The following is a 22,690-nucleotide window of genomic DNA, read 5'->3' on the forward strand; positions in this document are numbered from 1 at the left end:
TGCCAGGCCGCAGGCACCAAACCTAAACTTATGACATTCTTCTCCCAGCAAGGTTGACTCCTAACCCTGGTCCCCAGGTTGCTGGGTTCTTGCTGGTTCTCTCCTTGCTCAGATGTTCCATTCTGGTGGGCCCATGGGGGTTGTACACAGCTCTGGGCTGCAGGTGTCTCCCCTGCCGCTCTGCTGAGCTCTGCTGCACAGGAAGAGCCCAGGCCAGCCCTGAAGCATCGCACTCCCTAGTTTCCAGAAGCACCTGTGGGTCCAGCACCAGCCCCTTCTCCATGTCTTCACATGTCCCCCTGCTGCTGGCTACACAGGGGACATTTGCATGCCCAGCCTCCCCAGGGGGGTTAGGGCGAGCAAAAGCCCTGTTCCTGCCCTCTCCCCTCTGCCTCCCTCCCCTGCCCCAGGGCATGAAATGCTAGTTGGGTGTCTCACCTCATGGCCGCCTCCCACCTCTGACTTCTCCCTTTGCATTTTCAGCACTGTCTCCAAGCAAAGAAAAAACGTCATCAGCTGTGTCACGGTCCACGACTCCCCCTACTCCGACTCCTCCAGCAACACCAGCCCCTACTCTGTGCAGCAGCGCACTGGGCACAACAACGCCAACGCCTTTGACACCAAGGGGAGCCTGGAGAATCACTGCACGGGGAACCCCCGAACCATCATCGTGCCACCCTTGAAAACCCAGGCCAGCGAAGTATTGGTGGAGTGTGATAGCCTGGTGCCAGGTAATTTGGGGCCAGGACAGGACAGGAGCATCTCCCTGGAGAGCGGTTTTCCTGTTTTTCTGCTGCTAGAAATGTTGCTGTATGGGAGCTAGTACAATAGAAAGTGTCCAGCCAGTGACTACAGGCGATCCTCACCGAGGATGTTATTGAAGTAGCCAGGGGAGGCTTCTGCTTAACAGCACGTTGTATAAGCAGCGTTTTCCTTCTTTAATTCTGTAATCAATACCTCTCTGCCTTTACAATGGCTCTGCTTCCAACTAGGTTGATTAATAGAAAATAAAAGCCTCCTGGTTCTTTATGCCCGAGCCTGGAAGAATACCTGGTCTGGGGAGTTTCTGGCTGACATCTAGCACCACTCCCTTCCAGGAAGCCCTGGTGGTCAGGTGGGCTTCTTGTGTAGGAAGAACCTCCTCCGAGTCTTGCTAGGGAAGGGTGAAATCAGCCCCTCCCAGCCCCTCCTTGGAATCAGCTGCCGGGCAGCGAGACCAAGCCATGCGTGTTTCTCTGCTCACGCGCTGCTCTCTTCAGAGGACTCCTCCTGTCCCGCAAAGGCTCGTCCTGAAAATTGGGCCCTGGAATAAAGGCTGAGAACATAACCTTCTGAATAAACTCAGCGGCTCACCGTAGATTTTGTAGCATCTATTTAGCATTTCCCTTGCTCATGCTCACAGTGGAATAATGTGGGGACTAAACCAGAAGAAATCTGCACATCCCGCTAATTCCGCCACGAACCACACCCAAGCCAGCCTGCACCTGCATGATGGCGCAACGGAAAAGGGAAGGAAAGGAAACGCCAAGAAGCTTTTGTCTAGATGTGAGCAGCTGTTACTTCTCAGGAGGACCTCACGTGTAAGGGGCTGCCACTGCGGGTGAAGAGTGGAGGCAGGATGGGGTCATTAGGACTTTTCCAGCCCAGTGCCTCAGGCCAGCCTGCACGGTGAGGGTCAGCGCCCTGGGACGCTCTCCCAAGAGCTCATGGCATTGCCTGGGATGGGGCCCCTTTTGCTGAGAGGCTCTGCCTGAAGGGGAGATGGTGACAGCTGCAGGCTCATGCTCCCTGCCGTCCACTTCCCAACCCAAGGCAGCATCACCGTTTCCGACATTTGTATCGGAAGTTCTTTTTCCCTGACTTTGGAGTTACCCCAGCTACCTTTCCTCTGAAGAAATGCTTGTGAAACACGGCTTCTCAGCACCCTGCTAAAACATCTCCGTTTTCAAGTCCTGGTCTGTCCCCAGCAGTACCATCGTGACGATGCAGCCCCCAAGCAGCTTTGACGTCAGAGCCAGCGTTCCTGTGGGCCTGGGGGCAGGGGGTTGTCGTGCCCACGGTGTCCTGGCTGCTCCACAAGAAAGACACAAGCAGCACGCAGCTCACACTGCGCTCTCTCGGAAGGAGGAGACCTTACCTGCGGGAAAAATGGAGCCACAGCAGCCACGTGACAGGGCGAGCATTCTGGTTGACAGGGGCCAGACCGTACTTACTGCTAGGGTCTGGTGACCTGGGGACAGAGAACAGGCTGGAGCCCTCCCAAAATTAGGCACCTCTGTGAGGAAAAGAAAATGAAGCTGTCCCTTCCACAAGGCTACAAGGACATCTCTCTCCAAAAACCATCTTTTTCCCCCCAGGCAAATATTTTGGTGGAAACCTTGCCAGGGAGCAACATTCTCTAGCAGTAACCAAAGTGCCTTCTGGGAGGCACCCGAAGTCATTCGCGCCAGGAGCCAGGATTCCTTAGAGAGAGCTGCACGCTTTTCAGCTCAGCTATCCTTTAAATATTGTTTAAAGCTCTATGCAGCACACATTTTTAAGTTTAAAGATTTGCAAAGGATAGCATTTGTCTTGTATCATTTAAGTTCCTTAAATATATGTTTGTGCAAACCTCGAAGCTGCAGACTGAACTCATTCCATATGCGGGAGTGCTGCCTGTGCCCTCGCGAGCAGGGGCATTCCTCGTCTGGTGCCTGCCCTTCCCCAGCCAGTGGCGTTCGATACTCATACACACCTTTAGCTGCAGAACCATCCTAGGCTTGGAAAAGTCAGGAAAGCAGCCTTTCTCAGCTCCCTGGGGTGCAGTGATGCACACAGGCCAAGGTAGAGCCAGTAGCAGCTACCCCAGCTGCAGCGCCCAGAGCATGGGAGAGTTCAGGGCTCCCTCAGCCCTCTTAGGCCAGGATATGCGCTGCTGTTTCTCCGCCATACTCAGCCCCTCCTGTGGCTCTCAGCCTTTCAGTCCTTCTCAGGTTGGGACTAGTGAAGTTTCTTTTGGAAGCAACAGAATGAACTCTACACTGGCTTAAGACAAACAACTTACTGGAAGGATGCAGGGCTAAGGGGAAGTTCAACAACTAAGTCCCAGGCAGGGCAGGAGCCAGAATCCCTGGGACCTGAGCCCTGGGGGCCAGATGCCTGCTCTCTGAAGCTGCCTTCACCCGACTCACAGCCAGCAGCTCCCAGGCTCCCAGTGTCCCATTTCCAGGAGACCAGAATTGATTGTCCCAGCTTGGAGAGACTTTTGTTTTTTGTTTTTCGGAGAGGAGTCTTGCTCTGTCACCCAGGCTGGAGTGCAATGGCACGATCTCGGCTCACTGCAACCTCCGCCTCCCGGGTTCAAGCAATTCTGCTGTCTCAGCCTCCCGAATAGCTGGGATTACAGGCATGCACCACCACGCCTGGCTAACTTTTTGTATTTTAGTAGAGATGGGGTTTCACCGTGTTAGCCAGGCTGGTCTCAAACTCCTGAGCTCAGGCAATCCACCCGCCTCGGCCTCCCAAAGTGCTGAAATTACAGGCGTGAGCCACCACGCCAGGCCAAGACACCTATTTTTTGAGCCTCAGCTTTAACCAGGAGACACAGTTCAATAATGACACCAACAGTAGCTAAAAACTTAAATGCCAGATACTCAATACTTAAGCCCTTATATGCCAGATACTAAGCATTCTATACCTGTTAACTCATTTAATCCTCATCACTGCCCTACCTGGAGCTGCCATGATTTTCCCAGTTTCCCACGTTAAAAACGGAGGCACAGAGGGGTTGACCAGCCTTTCCAGAGCCATGTGGCTGGGCATCCCAGAGGTCTGGCCCTGGAGCTTATCTGTGCTGTAAGCAACCCGCCCCCCAACTCACCTAGTGCAGACAGGGCCGCTGTAGCTGTTCTCAGCACAGGGGATCATGGAGAGTAGCTGGACAAGGCATGACTGGAAAACTCTATAGAATGTTTCCTCACTGTTCCAAAGTGCACATTAGGAGGTTGACCTTCAGCATTAGCCCGTTGTCGCTTTGTCCATCGCCACAGGAGGAGTTACTGTTATACTTTAATCTCTTGGTCCCCTTCAGGACGTCCTCCCTTACTCGGGGCTCTCGTCCTCTGAGAGCTTGGCAAGCTCTGAGCCAACCCCCATCTCCTGTCCCCATGCTGACGGTAGCATCAGAGTTGCATCACGCCCATTTCATCTAACATTCCCTGACCCCTTCGCTGATCCCTCGAGCTCAGTGTTTCTCCCTCAAATATCATTACCACAAAATGCCCAGGAAGTTGGAATAGAAGAAGTAGGTGACATGCACAGCAGGGCCCAGCGACCCGCTGCAGAACAGGAATGGGGCTTTCCCCAACAAAGTAGCAGTGTGGCTGCAGAAGTTGGGAAGCAGGCTCTGCAGAACCAGTGTTTGCAGCTTTCTATTTTTTTTTTTTTCTACATTGAGTCCACAAAAATCCCTCCATCCGCCAGGTTTTGGGGGACCTTTGAGTCTACCGGGTTTGGCTTGGGCATAGTGTTGGGTCGCAAGGCCCTGATTCCCAAATGCAGGTCTGTTCAGCCAGGGCCAGGCGGCTCTGGAGTCCTGGAAAGCTTGCTAAGAATACCAATTCCGGATTTCCCGCACCTACCCAAGGAATTCTGATTCAGTAGATGGGGTGGGAGGGGCCCCAGGCGCTAATGCATGGTTGGATTTGCGGCCTTTGAGTTGCACCCACTGCCCCTATCCCCACTGAGGCAGCTCACCCTTCACTCAGAGCAGGGGGCTCTGTGGGTTTTGGGGTCAGGAAGGCCCCCTTCCACCTGCAGTGTGCACCAGAATCTCCTGTCCCCAGGTTTCCGGTTTTCCTTTGACCTTCTTGAGAGGCTGAGACCTCTAGAGGCACATTTCTCTCTTAATCAACAATTAATCAGCATTCTCTCTTGCTGGGCTTTAGCCTCAGGCATTTCCTCTTTGACTTTGATTTCATCGCCCTGGGATTTGTAATAGAATTGATCCAACAGAATTCAATCAAGGGCCTGGTCATTTCCATGCATGGCTCATTAATATTTAGCACCCTCTGCCCCAAGAATGACCAGATTCTCTCCTTTTACACTAACCACCCACAGGATACTTCACTGAGATGATATGAGCCTTCCGGTTCACCTAAGATGCTCAGGCCCCAAAATGAATGCTCCAAATTCTTGCGTCTGAACATGGGGTGTAGACCTGTCTTTGGACATCTTGCAATATGTTCTTGCTGCCTCTCCCTTAATATGAAACATTCTACCTGATTCATCCTTTGAACACCCCTACTTTGGGCAACTTCCTCAAATATGAACAGCTTTAGAGTTGGGGCTCTGTGGAACAACAGTGCTGCAGTTTGGCGGATGACCGGATTCCCTGGCCAAAGCTCTTTCCCATACTCAGTTATTTCATCTTTCCTCTCCTAGGGCTTCCTTACACTTTTCAGTGTCACCAGGCAGTAATCCTAAAGTACAGCAAGGTTTCCAGAAAATATAAATCACAGAAATATAGCTGTCCTCAGCTCAGCATGGTGGCTCACACCTGTAATCCCAGCACTTTGGGAGGCCAAGGTGGGCAGATCACCTGAGGTCAGGAGTTCGAGACCAGCCTGGCCAACATGGCAAAACCCCATCTCTACTAAAAAATACAAAAATTAGCCAGGTTTGGTGGCACGCACCTGTAATCCCAGCTACTTGGAAGGCTGAGGCTGGAGGATCGCTTGAACCCAAGAGGTGGAGGTTGCAATGAGCCAAGATTGCGCCACTGCACTCCAACCTGAGCAACAGAGCGAGACTCCATCTCAAATTAAAAAAAGGAATTTAGCTGTCCTCCATGGAAAGTCAAGGTAATAAAAATATTTCAAGCACATTCCAGAAACTTAATGAAGAAAAATGACTGAGTACAAGATACAACACAGAAAGTGCTCAGATCAACAAAGGACAGTGGCAAGGAGGTCACTCATTACCTTTCTGTCTTAAAATGTGCTCGCTTTTTCCTGGGGAAAGCCTTCCTCAGTCTGGTTCTTAGACTAAAAATCAGTACCATGGCTGGGCACGGTGGCTCATGCCCGTAATCCCAACACTTTGGGAGACCGAGGCAGGCAAATCACTTGAGGTCAGGAGTTCACAACCAGCCTGGCTAACATGGTCAAACTCTGTCTCTACTAAAAATGCAAAAATTAGCAGCTGGGCGCAGTGGCTCCTGCCTATAATCCCAGCAGTTTGGGAGGCCGAGGCAGGCAGATCACAAGGTCAGGAGTTCGAGACCAGCCTGGCCAATATGGTAAAACCCCGTCTCTACTAAAAATAGAAAAATTAGCTGGGCATGGTGGTGCATGCCTGTAATCCCAGCTACTTGGGAGGTTGAGGCACGAGAATCACTTAAACCTGGGAGGCAGAGGTTGCAGTGAGCCAGGATCACACCACTGTACTCCAGCCTGGGAGACAGAGCAAGACTCCATCTCAAAAAAAGAATCAGTATTGTCTCTGTGCACGTCTCACCTCAGCAGGACTGGTTGCCCAAGGAGGCAGGACAGCCCCCAGCCCCAGCACCAGGCTCTTGTTCATTCCCTGGTCTGCCCTCCGCTTCTTGGTGGGGGACCATCTGCCTGTCTTTCCACCTGGAAGATGTTTTCTTCTCCATTAACTCTACTGTTCTTTAGCTTTTAAGGAACAGAAGCAATGCTTTTTGTAACTATGGTTTCTAACTATACAAAACAAACCACACAATCTTCAGGCTGCTTTGTCGTAGCCTTCACTTACTAAACCCCTCTTTTTCTGCTCCCATCGGCATTGAAGTTAGAGAAAGGTGTCTGGAATTTTCTCCCTCCCACACTTTTGTAGGCTATTATGCAGGTTTGCTCCTAAAGAAGCCCAGTGTCGGCCAGGTGCAGTGGCTCATGCCTGTAATCCCAGCACTTTGGGAGGCCAAGGGCAGGTGGATCACCTGAGGTCAGGAGTTTGAGACTAGCCTGGCCAATGTGGTGAAACCCCATCTCTACTGAAAATACAAAAAATTAGGCAGGCATGGTGCCGGGCGCCTGTAATCCCAGCTACTCGGGAAGCCGAGGCAGGATAATTGCTGGAACCTGGGAGGCAGAGGTTGCAGTGAGCCGAGATCGCACCATTGCACTCCAGCCTAGGCAACGAGACTGAAACTCCATCTCAAAAAAAAAAAAAGCCCAGTATCTTCTCACCAGTCTGGGTCTGTTTGTTGCTTTTGCCGTTACAAAAGTGCTTGCATTTAATGAAGGGCTATGGCCGGTGCATCTGGGTGCATTTGATTTGAAATTTCACTTCGGTCCGTATTAATACTGCATTGTGTGTTAGGTGGGCCCCTTCTGGAGGAGAGCTGAGGTAAAGCATCTCTTCTGCTCTTATCAAGGGGTGATGGTCCTGCCTGCAGAGCTCCACCACCCGAGGTGGGGAGATGACCCCCACTCAGCAGCAGAACTCCCGCCCTCTGGGGCTCTTGTCCCTGCTGGGCTGGACATTCATGCCCTGTCCTGCCCTGTCCTGTTCTGGTGGCCTCCCTGGACTTGGGCTGTCCCTGCCTGTCAGCATCTTCACCTGGTTTATCCTCTGGCCTCGCCACCTCATCTGCGTGATCTGTGATGCCTCCTCCTTATTCACGCTTTCAGCATTCTCCCTGCCACCTCCGTCCCTGGTGGTACACAGTCACTGTCCTTAGCACACAGCAGGAGCTAGAAAATACTTGTTGGATGAGTTAAAACCACTGGGCTCTGAAGAGGCTCCTGTGGCTCTCTGGCTGGGTAACATGGAAGCCATCCAGCTCAGGGTTCAACCTGCCTCTCTCAGAGCCCCTGACTACTCAGAGCGTGGTCCACTGCCCAGCAGCACTGGCACTCCCTGGGAGCTTGTCAGAAATGCAGATGCTCAGGCCTCCCAGAGCTGCTGGCCAGAGTCTGCACTGAACAAGATGCAGGAATTACATTTGGGAAGTGTTGATGGAGCCACCTGCTGACCATGAGGTCACCTCTGGTGGGTCGCAGTGTTTCTTCCACTCTTCAGCCCCCTGGGCAATAACATGGAAGCCATTTTGTGCTTGGCTGTGTTTGGCTCACAGGGCCACTCCTGGATGACTTAGTCTCATCCTGCCTAGAGGCAGGTAACTAGACCAGGTGACTCTGAGGGTTATTTTAGCTTCTAGTAGTTCATTATGTCCCACCACAGACACTGCCTCCTCTGATACTCATAGTCACCCACGGTGGGGACCAAGCAGGGATCCTGTCTTAGTCTGTTTTGTATTGCTGTAACAGCGTACCTGAGACTGAGTAATTTATAATCAATAGAAGTTTATTTGGCTCACGGTTCTGAAGGCTGGAAGTCCAAGAACAGGGTGCCAGCATCTGGCGAGGACCTTTGTGCTGCGTCTTCCCAGCACAGGAGGCAGAAGGGCAAGAAAGCATGAGGATGAGGGGGCCAGACTTGTTTTCATCAAAAAAGCCAATCTCTCAATAGCTAACCCACTCCTGAGATAACAACATTAATGCACTGATAAGTCATACACTCGTGAGGGCTCTGCCCTCAGAAGCTAACATCCCTTACTGGCCCCACCCTAAACACTTGCACTGGGGACTAAGTTTCTAACATAAGAACTTCAGGGAACACATTCAAATTATAGCAGATCTCTCCCACCCATTTTCCAGATGCTGGAAGTCACACCTCCCAGAGGAGCAGCACTGGGCCTGGCCTTAGGCTGCCGGCCCACCTTGCCTCTCCTGATTCTTTTCCACTTTCCCTTCTTCGTCCCCTCATGCAGCCCCATCCACCCTCCCAGCCAAGCAAGTGAGCCAGAGCCCCACTGCATCCAGAGTCAAGGCAAAGTCCTAGTGGGTCCAGAGGAGATGAGGCTGATTTGTGACTGCCCGGCTTCAGGCACATGTTTCTTCCTGGAATACCACTTTTCTCTGGTGGGGTAGCATCTTCTGGGCAGCTGGGACCCTGCCACCCATCTGACCTCTTTCTCCTCCTGCCACAGTCAACACCAGTCACCACTCGTCCTCCTACAAGTCCAAGTCCTCCAGCAACGTGACCTCCACCAGCGGTCACTCTTCAGGGAGCTCATCTGGAGCCATCACCTACCGGCAGCAGCGGCCAGGACCCCACTTCCAGCAGCAGCAGCCGCTCAATCTCAGCCAGGTAAGTACCACGGCTGGCGCCCCAGGCCAGGCAGAGCCCCCATCCCCTCATCCTTCCGCTTCAGAGAGGATCACTGTGGCGGCCCCTCACCCACCTCACAGGGCTGCAGTCCTGGCCACGGGTGGCAGCACATGCCCTTGGTGACCTCTGGTGGCTTCTTCCAACACAGGTCACCCTGGGGGAAGTTGATATCACCAGTGTACAGAGAGCTGGCCCAAAGCAAAGCAACTTGTCTAATGTTACAAAGCCCTTAGTGACATGGTGCTAGAGCTTAAAAATAGGATGGCCCACATATTGCTGTTTCAACCCAGCAAAGGGTAGAGCACTGTGTCCCGGCCCTGTCGGCCTGGGACTCCAGGGACAGACCTGCATCCGACTCATTGCAGGGAGGGCCCACACACCACAGCCCCCAAGTGAAGGGAAGAGTTGTCCCAGGACCTGGAGGAAGGGGGGTGGGTTGAGGTGAAATGGGAGTGACCCGAGTTTCTGCAGGCACAGGGCTGTGTCAAGGGCTCTTCATCAGGCCTGACTCACACGGTGGACTCAGGGCCCCTGTTTCTCTAGAAACAAGATGAGATAAATGGGGTGTTTGTGTTCAGAGCTTCTCAGCTGAAGTGCTACCCAGGTCATCAGTGGAGCATGTGTCTCTGTCATGTGACTTAGGTTCTCCAGGTAGGACAGGGCTATTTTATTTGGACTGACAGAGCCTCGGACAGCGATGCCTCTGAGAGCCAACCCTTTTTTTTTTTTTTTTTTTGAAAGACAGGGTCTTTTTGTGTCACCCAGGCTCAAGTGCAGTAGCACAGTATTGGCTCTCACTGCAGCCTCTGCCTCCTGGACTCAAGTAATCCTCCCACCTTAGCCTCCCGAGTAGCTGAGACTACAGGCATGAGCCACCACACCTAGCTAATTTTCAAAATTTTTTGTAGAGATGCTGTGAGAGCCAACAATTTTGAGAACAAGATTTTACAGTGAGTGAGAAAGCAATTGCTGCTCAAAGAGTGTGTCCTGGCCAGGTGCGGTGACTCACTCCTGTAGTCCCAGCTTCTCGGCAGCCCAAGGCGGGGGCGTCATTCTAGGCCAGGAGTTCAAGGCTGCAGTGAGCTAGGTTCATGCCACTGCACTCCAACCTGGGGCATCCTGATAATGCCACAGCTTCTATGTGTCCTTGGGAGAAATATTTTCTCCTGTAACTTTGCAGCTGGCTTTATCGTGTATCACCCCAGCCTGGTGAGTGGCAGGCCAAGTCGGGACTTTCTCAGTCCAAGTGATTTTTTTTTTTTTTTTTTTTTTGAGACAGAGTCTCACTCTGTCACCCAGGCTGGAGTGCACTTGTGTGATCTCAGCTCACTGCAACGTCTGCCTCCCAGGTTCAAGTGATTCTCGTGCCTCAGCCCACTGAGTAGCTGGGACTACAGGCAAGGCACATGCCACCATGCCCGGCTAATTTGTTTGTATTTTAATAGAGACGGGGTGTCGCCATATTGGCCAGGCTAGTCTCGAACTCCTGACCTCAGGTGATCCGCCCACCTCTGCATCCCAAAGTGCTGGGATTACAGGCATGAGCCACCACACCGGGTCCCAAGTAAATTTTTACTTTCTCAACACACAGAGGGAAGCCCTTTCTGTCACTTCTGGCGTCTTTCCCTTCTCTTCCTCCTTCCTGCCCTCCTGCCCCTCCTCCCATTCCTTCCTCCCCATGTGTCAGCCCGTGACGTCTCTCTTGGTGCCTCTCCTCCCCAGGCTCAGCAGCACATCACCGCGGACCGCACCGGGAGCCACCGACGGCAGCAGGCTTATATCACTCCCACCATGGCCCAGGCTCCCTACTCCTTCCCGCACAACAGCCCCAGCCACGGCACTGTCCACCCCCACCTGGCTGCAGCCGCCGCCGCCGCCCACCTCCCCACCCAGCCTCACCTCTACACCTACACCGCGCCTGCAGCCCTGGGCTCCACCGGCACCGTGGCCCACCTGGTGGCCTCGCAAGGCTCGGCGCGCCACACCGTGCAGCACACTGCCTACCCAGCCAGCATCGTCCACCAGGTCCCCGTGAGCATGGGCCCCCGGGTCCTGCCCTCACCCACCATCCACCCGAGTCAGTATCCAGCCCAGTTTGCCCACCAGACCTACATCAGCGCCTCGCCAGCCTCCACCGTCTACACTGGATACCCACTGAGCCCCGCCAAGGTCAACCAGTACCCTTACATATAAACACTGGAGGGGAGGGAGGGAGGGAGGGAGAGAATGGCCCGAGGGAGGAGGGAGAGAAGGAGGGAGGCGCTCCTGGGACCGTGGGCGCTGGCCTTTTATACTGAAGATGCCGCACACAAACAATGCAAAAGGGGCAGGGGCGGGGGGCAGGGGGACGGGACGGGACACCAGTGAAACTTGAACCGGGAAGTGGGAGGACGTAGAGCAGAGAAGAGAACATTTTTAAGAGGAAGGGATTATAGAGGGTGGGAAATCTATGGTTTTTATTTTAAAAAAGAAAAAGGAAAAAAAAAAGTCAATAACAAAAAACACAGCTCAAGAACCCATTCTACGCCAAACTGGAAAGGAGAAGAGAGCAACAGGAAGATTCCAGAAGCGGGGGGCCCCAGTTTTTGAAGAACTTTATGAACTTTTCAAAGATTATTTTCATATGGCAGCAAGTGATACGGAAGACTTTGCTGTCAGGGACACCTGATATGGAAATCAAATAGATTTTTAATTAATTGAACATAAGATTTAGGGATTTTTCCAGAACTCGAAAGGGTCAACAGCTCTCCAGAACGTCACGCTGCAGCCTGAGGAGGCTGATGTTTGGAGCTGGTGTGGGGTTGGCGAGGCCGAGTCCAGGCTCCCTAGTCAGGAATGATGGGGAACGCCAGGCTGCTGGAAGGCCCCCGGGGGCGCGGGGCAGGTTTTCTTTTTCTGAGCACTCTGGATAAATCCCTAAGCAATGTTGTTCCTCAAATGTCATTAATAATGTGTGTTGCAAACTTTAGATTTTTCTTCTTTTCTGAAAATGTATTTTCTCTTTGAATCCACCCCTAGTCGCATAGCGTAGGGCTAGCGGTCGTCACGGACACCCTAGTAGAATGTAGCACTCAGCACCCTTGTCTCCTACCTTGTGTTCAACTCCAATGATACCAATAGAATATTCCTCAATGTAATTGCACAAAAAAAAAAAAGCGATATAACATAGGCATGTAACCAATGTGGCGGTGCAGGTGTGCGGGTGAGGGAGCGCGTGTGGGTGTGCACGCACCGCCCTCCCCGGGTGGCCCTTGGCGCCGCCACCCTAGCTGGCGCAGTCTTGACACTGCATCCTTCCCTCCTAGTGCCTTACCGAGCGACAGACGCGGCGTGAGGGTTTACTTCCACTGGTACTCCAAGAAACTGAGGCTAGTCAGACACAATCTCAGCTCTTCTGTTGTGCTGTTGTAACAGTTTACTCTGGCCTTTTTTTTTTCTTTTTCTTTTTAAAATGTTAATGCCCATTGTCTTTCCTGGGCTGTTTGCTAGCGGAAGGATGCCAGGGAAGCTGGCAGGAGCTAGGAGAGAGTCCATGGATCTTGAAAGAAATATAGGAGACAGATGCCTGGCAGGTGCGTCTGGAGATGGGGACAGTGGGAGTTGAGTTGTGGTAGTAGTTGAGTTGTACTTTGTGGGCGGAGGCCCAGAGAGACTCCCCACCCTTCACCCCTGCCCCACTCTGTCCCCAGCTCTGCCATTTGTGAGGCCAGAGGTTTCGGGACTGTTGGCCTTGCCAGGCAGCTGTCTCCCGCCCCAGGCAGCACCCCCTAGTCCCTCCCACGGTGAGAGCCTGGAGCTCTCAGCCTCGCACGGGACTCCACTCTCTCCTACGACTCCCTGGGCTGTTTTGCTCTAACGATCTTGCCAGATCCCTTCTTCTGTAGACAACCACCAACCTCTGTTTGCTGTTGAATTCTCTCCTCACATTACCCAGGTCTGCTGAAGACATGATTTTGGTTTTGGTTTCCAAGAGTTCTGGTGGGCAGAAGGTTGGAGGGACACGTATGAGGGTGACCGGGGGTCTGACGCTGCACTTTGGAAAAATTCACACAGTTAAATTTCCAAAGAAATCTGCCCTTTGCCCTCTTTGCACCTTTGACACATTCTGGAAGTTTTCTCAGGCTTTGGACACTGCTGGGGATGGAGGTGTGGAGAGGTGGGGAGTTCTCTGTCTTCATAGTAAATAACTCTGAAATATGTGAATGTGATTGGCAGGAGAATCTGGCCAAGGATGGGGCCGAAAAGGGTGGTTCTAATTGTTTGCTTCTGATGTTGAGTCCTTAGCTGACCCCATAGGCAGGTTTCCAAGGTGCAAAGAGATCTTTCCCGAGTCAGCGGCCCCATCCTTATCCTCCCGCCCTTTACTTCCTCACTCTGCAGTCCTCCTCAAGGATCTACTGTGAAAGGTGTGTTTGTAGTGATATCCAACTAACTCAGTAACGAAGCCGTTACTTAGCTCTTAGCTGTGAAATAACTCTGGAAACTTCCCCACCCCAACCATAAATTCTTACTTACAAAGAAATAGGTCCCCAAACTGGAAACAGCTTAGTCCAGCGAGAAGGAAGGGCACCATGACTGCTCGATGCTGGGCACAGCTGGGCCGTCTTGCCAAGTGCCCGCTGGAGGCTGAGCAGGCAAGAGGCCTACAGCAAGGAGATGCCCTCCCCTCAGGCCATTGTCAATACCATCTTTATCTGGAGGTGGGGAAGTGCAACCCTCTGAGACAGCAGGACAATGGTCAGTTGAGAGAGGGTGAGGGCAGCAAAGGTTTCAGAGGACACAGAAGCCAGAGGACCCCCTGCTCCACAGCTGGGTCAGCCTGGAAAATCCATCTGTTAGGGACTTTTTGGCAGCCAGATGGCAGCAGTAGCCCATTAGGTCTCATCCCGAGTTCCAAGTCGTGGCTGCAAATGAGCCTCAGTTCGCCTTATTGGAGAGCACCCCCAGACTCCAGGGCACAGTTCACTTCCAGCCCTTTCTAGATCTGATCTTTTAGGGGGAAAGACAGCTTAAAATGTTCTTTTTGTTTTAAAGAAAATTCTTCTGTCTGCTTAAGTTGGAGGCTACTTTCACCTGACATTTTCTTTCCTTTTATTCTTCCAGATCAGGAATGAAATTTCCATGCTGCTCATAAAGATAATATTGTACTAATTATTTTTATTACCATTGTAATTATGATCATTATGTTGATATTTTAGTCAGGGTTTTAAATGCACGTTTATTCCAAGTATCTTTGTGTTTTCTCTTTAATATTTAAACTTATTCTCTCTGTGAGTATATGAGTAGACTGGAGGGACATCCAGATGTCCAGTTTTGTCAGGCAAAAAAAAAAGGAAAGACTTAAGAAGTAGGAAAATTGTTTCTGTCATCTCTATCCCACCAAGAGCCGTCAAGAAAGATCCACCACAGAACAAAAGTTTAAAGAAGAATCAAAGCCTTGATTGGGCTTCTGACAACATGGTCACCATCAAGGTTGTCATTTTCTAGATCCTAGCGAGCTGGGATGCGATGTCAGGTGGCATCTCGTGGGCTCGGGGAATGCTGAGTCACTGACTATCCAGCCCTTAGCTGGCTTCTCTCCCACATCCTCAGAGTTCTCCTGTGCTTCTGAAATCTGTTAACTAAATCTTTGTCTTGCCTCTGATATTTAAGCAAGAAAATTCCCTCCCAGAGGTGACCCCAGCCGCTTCCCCACACATCCACCCTTTTCCCATCTGCGCACCTGGGGCGTGGCTTAGATTCTTCACGGCAGAAACATTTGCCCCCTCCCAGAAGCTGCTGGGCACAGTGAGGTGGCGTAAGAGTGACTGGCAGGTGGTACCTCCCCCAGGAAATTTCACCACACCACCCAGTTCCTTAGCCTGCCCCCTCCCCCTGTGATGCACGCTCCCAGCACCCAATTCTGGCCAGCTGGAAGTGGGTGGAAGGATGGCAAGAAGCCAGAGAAACCCTGAACAAAGCTGGGTGGCTGCTCAGGCATCACAAGTTATGCCCCCTCTGAAAGTGGGCTCCAGCCACATCCTCAGTGCACTGTGCTGTGTGTGCTGGGTGCTCACATGGTGTCCCCAGACCCACAAAGTGCTAGGCCCCAGATGAAGACAGGGGTGAAATAGCCAGCTTCACCAAAGGGAAGGGAAGGGAAGTATTGGGCGATGCCAGCCCCACAGATGCTCAGCAAACATTAGTGCACATCCTCCTAGTCCTCACCCGATGGCCTCCTCTACCCCATGCATGGAGCTGCCACATCAGAAGCCCCAGGAGAAGCTCCGTGCAGGAGAGGCCAGCTCCCTGAAAGCCCAGTTGCATACCTGGCCGAATCTGCCATGTGGTCACCTTGGCAAATAGGCTGCTGTCACTAGGACCAAGCTCTCAAGCAGAGGGATGCCAATCTAGTCCTTACTTAGCCCACAAATCATCTAGCGCATCCTCTAGTCTTTCGTGGGCTTCCTCCTTCCCTTTTGAAGAAACATTGTTCAGAGGAAGAGGGGAAGATTTGAAATATCAGGTCATGGAGGAGTGTTTAATTGGAGCCTGGTGAACCGCAGGGCGATTTGCTTCTGCTCACTGGGTTCTGACTGGCCCGTCTGGACGTGGGCCCCCATGTCTCTGTGCTTAGGGCCTCTTCATGATGTTTTGGATGTTTCCAAGGGAAGTGGGTGAGCAGATCAAGGGGGTGGGAGAGTCGAGGCTTGATGCCAATTAATACTGTGAAGTGGAGCGTGCGGTCAGTGGAATTCAGAGGAAAAAGAAGGGTTGGAGCAAAGCGGCATTCATCTCCTGGACTGTTAGCCTTTCTAGTCTTCCTGGTGGCTGAGGTGTTTGCAGGCTGGGGAAGCCAGCTGACCTTTGTCCTCTTCAACCTGGAAGACTCAGCCTGCCCGACACAACATGTGAGACGAATGGACGTCAGGAAGGGAAGGGGAGATTAGCCCAACTGCCGACAGAACGATTTCCCTTGGTTGGACCTTGGGAATGGCAAACACTCATATTGGAACAAGCTTGGGGTGGAAGATTTAGGCCGTGTGAGCGTGTGTGAGTGAGTGGAACAAACTTTCTTGGAAACTGGAGGGAGGAGATGAGGAGGCTTCGGGAAGTATTACTGATGGCTTATGGTTGAGAGAGTGACATGGGGCCCCAGCTCGCCCCAGCTTTCGTCCCAGGTTCTCTGTCTGATGCTGAGGGCAGGGTGGGGTGTGGGACCACCACTCTTGCTGGCCTGTCAGGTAGCCACTAGGACAGAAAATGGAAAGAAGGAAATGACTCAGTGCTCTCCAGTAGCAGAGAGAATTCAAGAGAGGCGAGGGTTCCTTCCGCAGGCAGCCTGGGACTCCACAGCGCCAGCAGGAGTGACTTTGCCACGAGACATTCCAGCCCAAGGGACTTTGCAGGCTTCATTCCCTGTCTGTGTCTTTTCCTTCTGATGTGTTTTACAGATTTCTGACGGGGAAGCTTCAAACTTGAGCAGGCCAGAGATGTCCTTACCAAATTGGAAAGGAAAGTGAAGCTGTTCCTTTCTTTAGCCAAAGAACCCTTCTCAAAGATGCCTCCAGAGATGGACAAAATGGCCTTCCCCTCCTTTCTTTCCAGGCAATAATGACATCATTAGTGATGCAATTCTGTTTGTCTTTCTCTTTCCTCTCCTTTTTTAAAAAAAAAAAAAAAAAATTGTATTTGTTTCAAAACTGTGCTATTCTTTTAAGAGGAGTGGAGGAGACCCCTTGGATGCTGCTGCTACTGGGAGACAAGGAGCTGTACCAATAGGTGGGCTTGACTAATCCCGGGCCACCATGGGAGCGAGCAAAGCAGAGCTGCCAGGAGTTCAGCTGCATCAGGGACGTAGAGCACGTGGGGGCTGGGCTCGGAATAGCAGTACTTTTCCACTTTGATGCCTTAGAACTCTTACTTCTCATCTCCACAGACCAGACTCAGTAAAATCTCAGGCCACTAGAGAATGGAAGGCGGTGAAACAGGATTTAAATGCAAAAGAAACGTATTGGAGGCTTTTGGCACCATGGCTCACTAGAGGGACCCAGCATAGTAGAGGTTTCTCATGTCTTTGTTGCAGCTTCCGGAAAGTTCAAAAAAGAACTCCAGGCCGTTCTTTGCTCAGACCCAGTGAGAGTTTGTGGAGAAGTGCCCCCTGCAGGTCTCCTGTCCCAGAACACCAGCACCAGAGGGGGTCTTCCTGATGCCCCCTGCTGGACTTGCCCAAGCCTATGGGAGCCCCTCATCTCAGATCCCTGTGCTGAACATGGCACCGACTGTCCCTTATTTGTTAAAATTTGCAATATCTCTCAAGTAAATAATAGCCAGCATTTGTTGAATACTTTCACGACTCCCGGGCCAACGCCTTTATGAGCGTTGTCTCAAGGGGCCCCCACAGCCACCCCACAGGGAGGCGGATAACAGCCCCCATTTATAGATAAGGGAGCTGACCAGATGCTCCGAGAAGTGGAAGGTGTTGAAGGAAGGATAAAGCAGTGATGGGCCAGAATTCCCAAGGTGCCCTTCCTGAGATGTGATTTTTAATCTTTTAACTTTTTAAATTAATAGCAATGCGTGGCCTCGTATTTCTATGAACCATTTAGTGATACTCCCGCTTCCTGCATGCCACACACTGTGCTGGGAATTGCTCATGGGTCGTCCTGTTTCATCTTTTCAGCAGCCCTGTGAGATCGGCAATATTAGTCCCCCTACAGCCGAGGAAACTGGCCAGAGCCACACAGCTCATGAGGAGCAAGGAGGGCTTGAACCTGAGTCTGCCCAGCTCCAGAACTGAGCTTGGCAGCTGTCTCCTGCATGTCTGAGCAAAGAAAGGCCTTTACACAGCATCACCCTGTGCCATCCCGTGCACTGTGGGACTCAGCTGAAGGACTGTGCAAAGAGGGGGCTCCTGAGTTGGATTTAGGCAAAAGGGGCAGAATTAGTTTGATTTTGAGAGAAAATCTCTGGAGAGTTTCTTTTGATTCATAGTAGAATTCCTTTTAGATTTCTTTCCAGCATACCAACTAGCTTTAGTAGTGCTGCTACAACCAGCTCTTATAAGTAAGAGTGAAAAAGAAGTATTCTTTTCTTCTTTAAAAAATAATTTTTTCTTGCTTATAGTTAATTCTAGAAAGGCAATACTAAAGGTATATATTTTTTTCAAAATGCTATTTTTTACTGCACTTGATAATTATCCTGACAGCTCTGATCTCTGTGATAGATTCACTCTTCAGCTCTGGGCAGAACCAGAGGCAGGGTTCACACCAAATTTGTAAATACCATATGTGGGTCTGGTGTCCAGGAACTTTTTTCTTTCTGTTAAAAAAGAAAAAAAAAGAAAAAGAAAAAAAAAAAAAAGAAGTAGAGGTGGAAGAAAGACAAGACTTAGAGGAACAAAAGAACGTTTTCTGTTGAGATAGATACTCTTCTCAAAGAAATAGCAACAATTGTATAAACAGGAAAACCAGCCAGCTTTCATGATAAAAGGAAGGAGTGTCTCTTGCCCTGGTATGAGATTAACAGAAATACAGATGCATTTTTGTTTTGGTTGAAAGATGGTGAGAATTTAGAAATGCTTAGGACTAGATTTTTAATTTTTTAAAAGAACTATTATCATTTATTATGAAATATTTTTCAGTTGTTTTCAGTGGGTTTCTTGTTCCTTTTTTCGTTTAAAACCTTCTTTGTTGACTGGCTCCAGGCTTGTTTGCCTAAATTCTTAGGTAGTTTACACAAGTTCTAGAATCTTTTAGAACTTTAACTCCATTGGAAGCAAACCCAACTAATCGGAGTTTGAAATCCTGGTTGGTTTCAATAGGTATTCTGGAATTCTGGCAGAACACCTAAAGTTTTTTTTAGAAGGTTTTAGATACATTATCTTACACAAACTGTGACCTAATGGCAATAATTACCTCAAATGTGGGCATTCATCCTGGTTTTAGCCTTTTTTGAAATCATGTAGCCAGCTTGATCTTGGAATTTAAAGACTATGAATTCTCTGTGGGCTGAAAATAATGATTACTTCATACCCCAGTCATCGTTGCTTAAGTGAATTCTGAAAATAGCTCATCTTTACAACAAAAATGAAACCAAGGAAGAGATTATTCTTTGTGTGTTGTACTCAAATGTGATGTTCAAATGCACATGTTAAGTATATATGTTTTTAGCTACTGTAAAATGCTGTTAGCCTTCTAAGCTATCAAGAGAGTCACATTTTAAATGAGGAAACTAAACTATTGACTGTGGATACTTAAGCATATTTCTGGCTACGTTTTATAGTTAAAGTGTTTTATAGTTTACATTTAGACTGGTACTTTTTAAAGAAAAGTTCTGTTTATAACTGACATCTGCAAACCCCAGCGAATGCCTCTTAGTTGCAGGCTGCGTCTCCCCCAAGGCAGGTGTGTTGTCCCAGACTCTTCTGTAGTCCAGCATGTGCACTGCCCTCCGGATTATTAGTTTCCATGTGAACTCGAGAGAACATGAAAGGCAATCCAGATGGAGGGAGAAGGTGTGAGTCCGCAGCCCGGGCCAGATGCGAAGGTCTCATGCATGTCATCTAAACACTTGAGTTCAAGGCCTTCTCTCTGAGATCTTGGAAAAGTCATTGAGAACAGTTAACCTGGTTCATTGATTTTTGTCTTGATTTGAATATTTAACTTATTAATAGATCCACTGATTTCCAGGCACCAGGCAGTAGAAGAGACTGGGATTCAGGTGACCATGAAGGCGCAGCTGCTACTTCTGGGCCCGGGGTGATATTTTCATCAGCGCTTTGTAGGGGAGGACCATTTACCCCTATTCCCATGGTCGCTGGCTGGGTTTTCCATATATCTGCTGTCATTTATTCGTTTTCCCCTTGAAAGCAAAATCAGTGTAAAAGGCTATGTTTACGTTTTACTTATTGTCCAGCTTAGACTCAAAGCCTAGTTCGGTGGGAGGGGGACCTTAGCATCCTCTCAGAGATGGTCAGGGCTGAGCAGGAGAAGAAGGCGGAGACAGAGGGGCAGCTCAGCCTGGTCCTTTGAGACCTACTCTAAACAGACATCGTGTTTGGAACGAGAGAGATGCTTTGAGATGGGAATGGGCCCCACTGTCACGCAGAAACAGACTGGGGGCATGGCAGTTTCCCTGAGTCTTGGTTTCTTTTGCTTTCTCTTGTGCCACCACCAAACTGCAGAGGACCTGCTGTGACCTAAAGGGCATTCCTTTAGCAGATAAGACCTTGAAAACTGCAAAACACCTGGGACCAGGGAGCTTTTAAAAAATACAAAAAATATACCACTTTTGCTTTTTCCCTGTGAACTGCATTGACAGTGTGTTCTTACGACAGTCTTTTGGTAGAAATGTTACTGTAAAATAGTTTTCATCTCACCCCTCCTAATCATACTCCCACTTTCCTGTTTGTGTAGTGGTGGTGTTGTTTTTTCCTTTACATGAATTAACCAAATGAATTTTGTGTCATTGTTTTTAGGGCTTATGTTTTTAAAACATAGAAATTGCCTTTTTGTTCATTTGAAAAGTAAGTATGTTGTATCTGAAAAAGGGCTCTGCCTCTGCTCTCCCTAGCTTCCTTGTAACCAATCTCCAATGAATCTCTCCTGGCACTGCCCCCTTCCTCATATAGGGTCACTGTCCCCAGGGCCACCTCTGCCTCCACCCTGCTGTCACCACTGCCCCGGGCCAAGGCACCCAGGACTCCCAGAAAGCGCAAGAGCCGGCAAGAAGGCCCCAGTCAGCCTTGAGACTGGTGGTCAGAACTCCCTGTCAAGAGTCGCCTGCTGGGCTGAAGGGGCAACAGATTGTCATTGTTGAAATTGTTTGGCTCAGGTTATAAGGAGGAACTTGGGAAGTAGAAAGTGACTTGACCATGCACATCCCTGGTAGCTTCCTGTAACTAATGAACAGAGAGCGCACCCCCACCCCGCCCTGTCCTGCCCCACCCAGTCCCCGGGCAGATGTTCCCGTCTGCACTGCCGTGAGTCAGTGGGTCCCGCGTTTTGGCTCTCCTCCCTTTTGTGTTCCTGCTCACTTCAAGCTTCTTCCATGGACTTTCCAGGGCACAATCATCTCTGGCCCCCAAATCATCTCTTCATCCTCTTTGTGTGCATTTTTTTAACCAAATGAAATAGACCAGAAAGTCATGCTTTGGGGCAGCAGAATTTCTAGTTTAGTAGAATCACTGTATAGAGATAGATATTGATATATATGTTTGTGTATATATATCAAACCAAATTTGATAGAAGAAGTATAGCTTTACGGATGAGGAGGAGGAAGAGCTCTTTAGAGGTCGGAGTTAGCACTGGTGTCTTGGACGTGCATGGGCCTTGTCCCAGGCCACTCCGCACACATGGGGCTGAGGCATGGCACCAGGCCCTTGTCATCCACCTCACCATGGCAGAGCCAGCGGGCCCTGTAGGGTGCCCCTGCTCTCACTGGGTCCCAGCTTCAAGCGCATCGGTGGGTGACGGGGGCAACAAATCAGAGTGACTGGAATTTTCCATCCCGTTTTGCTTTGACCACATGTATTGAGCTGCAGCCTCTGATATTCTATCACATTTCCAAAAATGGTATCCATTAGGATAGAAAGAGAACGGATCTGTAGAAATGTTTACCTTTCAACTGCCCATGAATTCAGGACACTGGATAGAAAGACTCACTCCCCAAAATGAGAACAGGGAAGAGGAGACCTGGTGACACTAAGTCACCAGGTCGAAGGAACGTGGCTCCCTCCCCAGGGTCATCTCACCTAGATCTTTCTCTCCCAGGTCATCTCAGCTCAATCTCAATAACCCTATGAAAGCCCTGGTCTGTTGTGTTCCTTCACTGTACGGTTTCTGTAATAAAAAGTGTTAATCCATGTTAATCTGTGTGAAAATTATTGCGTGCAACAGTATTTTCTCGTGTACCTCTTTTTCCTATGTGAATTGTCCCTCTTTTTTATTTATAAATGTCTACTTTTGTTTTTTTAAAGACAAACCAATGTGTTGTAGACCTATATGTAACCTATTCCTTAGTCTCATATTATAGGTATGTTATAAGAATGGATATTTTACTTGGCTTTAGAATGTTTTACAAGAAAACTAATTCTTAACTGATCAAGTCCTTGCTACTAAAATGCTTGTGTTTTTCATCATGACGTCGTGTGCTTCTAAATTAATCATTTTCGTTGTAGAAAAATGGAGTGAATTTATATTAGTCTTGGAAACTAATAATAGCATTGTAAATTTATGAGATGATTTTAACAGAAAAAATATAGAAGAATATAGTTATTTTAATTGTAATATTACTAACTGTAGGGTGAGAAAAAGGGGGGTCCCATTGTGGTGAACTATGTTATAGCTTGTTACTCACAGTTTCTTTTTGATCATTTTTTCGGTCTCCGAGGTGAAACGACTTATTAATTAAAATTTGTAAACTCACATATGCATATTGTATATGTGTAGAAATGTAATCACACTTTGTCTTGGAATTACATTAAACTGTTTGAAATCACTGTACACCTGCCTGGCATGCTTATTTATCCTGG

The 22,690-nt window shown here is 49.7% G+C and overlaps 1 protein-coding gene across 9 annotated transcripts in view; it reads left to right on the forward strand.

The window, feature by feature from the left end:
* The window catches only part of HIPK2 (homeodomain interacting protein kinase 2), a 219,002-nt gene extending 196,341 nt beyond the window's left edge, over positions 1–22,661 (forward strand). For all 9 annotated transcript variants that reach the window (XM_031665119.1, XM_031665124.1, XM_031665121.1 and 6 more), the window contains exons 13-15: positions 484–731; positions 8,996–9,156; positions 10,900–22,661. In XM_031665119.1, coding sequence (XP_031520979.1) covers positions 484–731; positions 8,996–9,156; positions 10,900–11,370 — 880 coding nt within the window. In that variant the 3' untranslated portion in view covers positions 11,371–22,661. The remainder of the gene's footprint in view (positions 1–483; positions 732–8,995; positions 9,157–10,899) is intronic.
* The last annotated feature ends 29 nt before the right edge of the window (positions 22,662–22,690 follow it).

The sequence above is a fragment of the Papio anubis genome, chromosome 4 (assembly GCF_008728515.1).
Source record: "Papio anubis isolate 15944 chromosome 4, Panubis1.0, whole genome shotgun sequence".
NCBI lineage: Eukaryota > Metazoa > Chordata > Mammalia > Primates > Cercopithecidae > Papio > Papio anubis.